Raw genomic sequence first — 2,760 nt, 5'->3', positions numbered from 1 at the left:
GTGACAGGCTATTCACCTTATGTGCTGATGTTTTGGAGACAACCAAGGCTTCCCATTGATCTAGTATTTGGGTTGCCTATGGATGCTCAGAAGAAGTCACATTCCCAGTACGTCAGTGATCTGAAACATAGGTTGGAGGAAAGTTTTAAGATCACAACATCAAACGCACAAAAGAATGCTGAGTGCAATAAAACCTGCTTTGACAAGCAAGTGGTTGACTCAACTCTCAACGTGGGCGACAGGGTTCTCGTGCGTAATGTTAAACTGAGGGGAAAACATAAGTTTGCAGACAAATGGGAGGGAGATGTGTATGTAGTTCTTAGAAGAGCGGGTGAACTACCAGTCTATACGGTTAAACCGGAAGCGAAAGAAAGACCAGTCCGAACATTGCACAGAGACCTGCTCCTTCCTTGTAGCTTCATACCGGTCACGGAGTCAACTGAAAACAGTCCCAAAAAGCCCCAAGCTCGGCGGAACACAAGGCAAACTGTTGTTCAGGAAGACGACGACGACCTCGACTCCGAGTACTTCCCAGTACCCACCTGGATACCAATCTCCATTACCAGTTCCATCAAGCCGACTCTCGTGCCCCGCGCTGAAAGTGTGCAGAGACCACTTCCAGCTTATGATGAAGGCAAACGTGACAATCCCACCGAACGTGACAATCCCACCGAACGTGACAACCCCACCGAACGTGACAACCCCACCGAACGTGACAATCCCATCGGACGTGACGGACAATCAGAGGAAATTGAGGAAACGGAAGTTGTGAACTTACCCGAAACGGAAGTTGTGAACTTACCTGAAACTGCAACTGAGAACTTACCCGAACATGTGGACTTACCTGAGCCTAGTTGGCGGGAAACCAACGTTCAAGTTGAAAATCCTGTGGAAAGGACCCAGCAACCTAGTGAGCAAGTCCTGCCTGAAGTGGATGAGGCAATGCTAGAGCATCCTAATGACCAAGAAAGAGTCATAACTGAGCAGCCCAGTTCATTTGGTTCACAGAACAGCTCTCAGGAGGAACATGACGTTCTTCATCGATCTCAAAGGTCACGTCAGACACCAGAAAGGTTGCAGTATTCTACCTTAGGTAACCCCTTACTGTATGTTGTTAATGCAGTATTTAAACTATTAGGAATCCAAAACAACTTCTCTCCATATTTACAGACAACAGAGACTTTAAAACGTTGGTTGAACGTACCAGTAGCTCAAAGTTATCCCACAGATATTTAAAGTCATCTGACTGTTAACCAAGTGTGTTCATGTTCATGAGATTAATTCAGCTAACATTCAGATGTAGGTGGAGGAAAAATATACAACATGTTCAGTTGGATCTTGTCAGTGATTCCAGTGATCCTCCTTTTAGAGAAACCAGTCAGACACATGTTGATAAAAACTCACCATTATAACAGAAGAAGGGTTTTTCTTTGTCACATTCATCAGAGCTCCATTTTCCTGATCTGTTTAACAGAGTCATAGCACATTTCTTGTTGCTTTGTTCATCATTGAATAACTCCATATCCCAGTATCTGAAAGAGAAATCACTCCCATCTGACCACCTCCAGCTGTCTCTGAACAGACCCATCCACACACTCATGGGACCGCCATTGAACAGAGCCTTCATTTCTTCTCCATCTACCTGATCGAGTCCACTGGCCAAGTCAGTGTGATGGTATCTGCAGTAGTTCTGAGCCTGTGTCCAGTTCATAGGTGTTTCAATCAAATACAATATTTTATTGTCTTTCTTCATTCCTGTGAAACAAACAGAAAAACACACAAAGACATCCCTCAATTATTTCTCTCCTGAAATTCTTTCTGTCTCTATCTTCTCACTTCACAATTATGTGATTGCATTATATTTTTTATATCATGATATTATAATAATATTTAATATTATGTACATCTCCTCACCATTGTAGCAGATGAACCACATAGTACGGTCACATGAAACATCTGCCAGCTTTTTATCTTCATTATCGTATCTTTTCCTCCCACAGTTTCCAGGCCCAGGTTCAGTTTCTTGTCTTCCATTCAGATTCCAGCTGCTGTCATTTTGAATGTATTCCACTCCTGGCAGAGACCAATGCCACGTCCTGTTTCCACCTGTGTTGTTGTTCAGTCCAATCCAGGCTTCTCCTTGATTCTGTGCAGAGTTACGGAGTCTGCTCATGTCTGTCATGTCAAACACTTTGGCCAGGTCTGTATATTTCTCTCTGCAGTATGTCTGTGCTTCATACCAGCTCTTGTTTTCTGCAATAAAGTGGTACTCATACAGGCGGCATGTAAAGAGGCAACACTGACCTGAAATACAGAAATATGATAAACAAAAAAGTCACATTAGCAAATCAAACATAAGGTTGAAACTGTCACATAAATAAGACTCTGACTGCAGTGATTGTGCAGATATAAGAAGACTGAGTGAATCTAAGCTAAAGTCCTTTATTTGCCAGTTGCATTCATACAATAGGTCCGATTACATGGGAAATCTTATGCAGAGCTGAGAGTAACAGTCAAACAAGTACAAATACACACAGACATATCAGGTATAAAACAAAGTGCCTGCAGATGTATTATATAAGATTTTCTTTTAAACAGAAATTTAAAAAAAACATGTCAAGTAGTAATCAGTAGTAATTAAGGAGTAATCTACAGTCATTTTATTTAAATTAAAAACAGTATATTTGATAAAACAATCCACTTACCCATCAGAATAAGCAGATACAGACTCCACTGCATCTTTGATCTGACAGATGAAAG

At 41.6% G+C, this 2,760-nt stretch overlaps 1 protein-coding gene across 1 annotated transcript; it reads right to left on the bottom strand.

The window, feature by feature from the left end:
• Nucleotides 1-494: 494 nt before the first annotated feature.
• On the bottom strand, nt 495-2,743 carry LOC102205432 (uncharacterized). The gene is made up of 4 exons (XM_013908194.1): nt 2,706-2,743; nt 1,915-2,304; nt 1,585-1,755; nt 495-595 (listed from the first exon to the last, which is right to left on the bottom strand). Exons 1-4 carry the CDS (start codon nt 2,737-2,739, stop codon nt 495-497), a joined length of 696 nt encoding a protein of 231 aa, XP_013763648.1. The 5' UTR covers nt 2,740-2,743.
• Between the last annotated feature and the right edge of the window lie 17 nt (nt 2,744-2,760).

The sequence above is a fragment of the Pundamilia nyererei genome, unplaced genomic scaffold (assembly GCF_000239375.1).
Source record: "Pundamilia nyererei isolate P.nyererei 1_Seehausen unplaced genomic scaffold, PunNye1.0 scaffold02425, whole genome shotgun sequence".
NCBI lineage: Eukaryota > Metazoa > Chordata > Actinopteri > Cichliformes > Cichlidae > Pundamilia > Pundamilia nyererei.
This window is presented reverse-complemented; position numbering and strand designations above follow the sequence as displayed.

Coding starts and splice junctions, on each gene's coding strand:
- LOC102205432 (XM_013908194.1), bottom strand. CDS start 2,739: ATGCAGTGGAGTCTGTATCTGCTTATTCTGATGG. Junction 2,305..2,705: donor GTATCTGCTTATTCTGATGG/GTAAGTGGATTG, acceptor TCTGTATTTCAG/GTCAGTGTTGCCTCTTTACA. Junction 596..1,584: donor TCCCATGAGTGTGTGGATGG/GTCTGTTCAGAG, acceptor GCACACTTTCAG/CGCGGGGCACGAGAGTCGGC.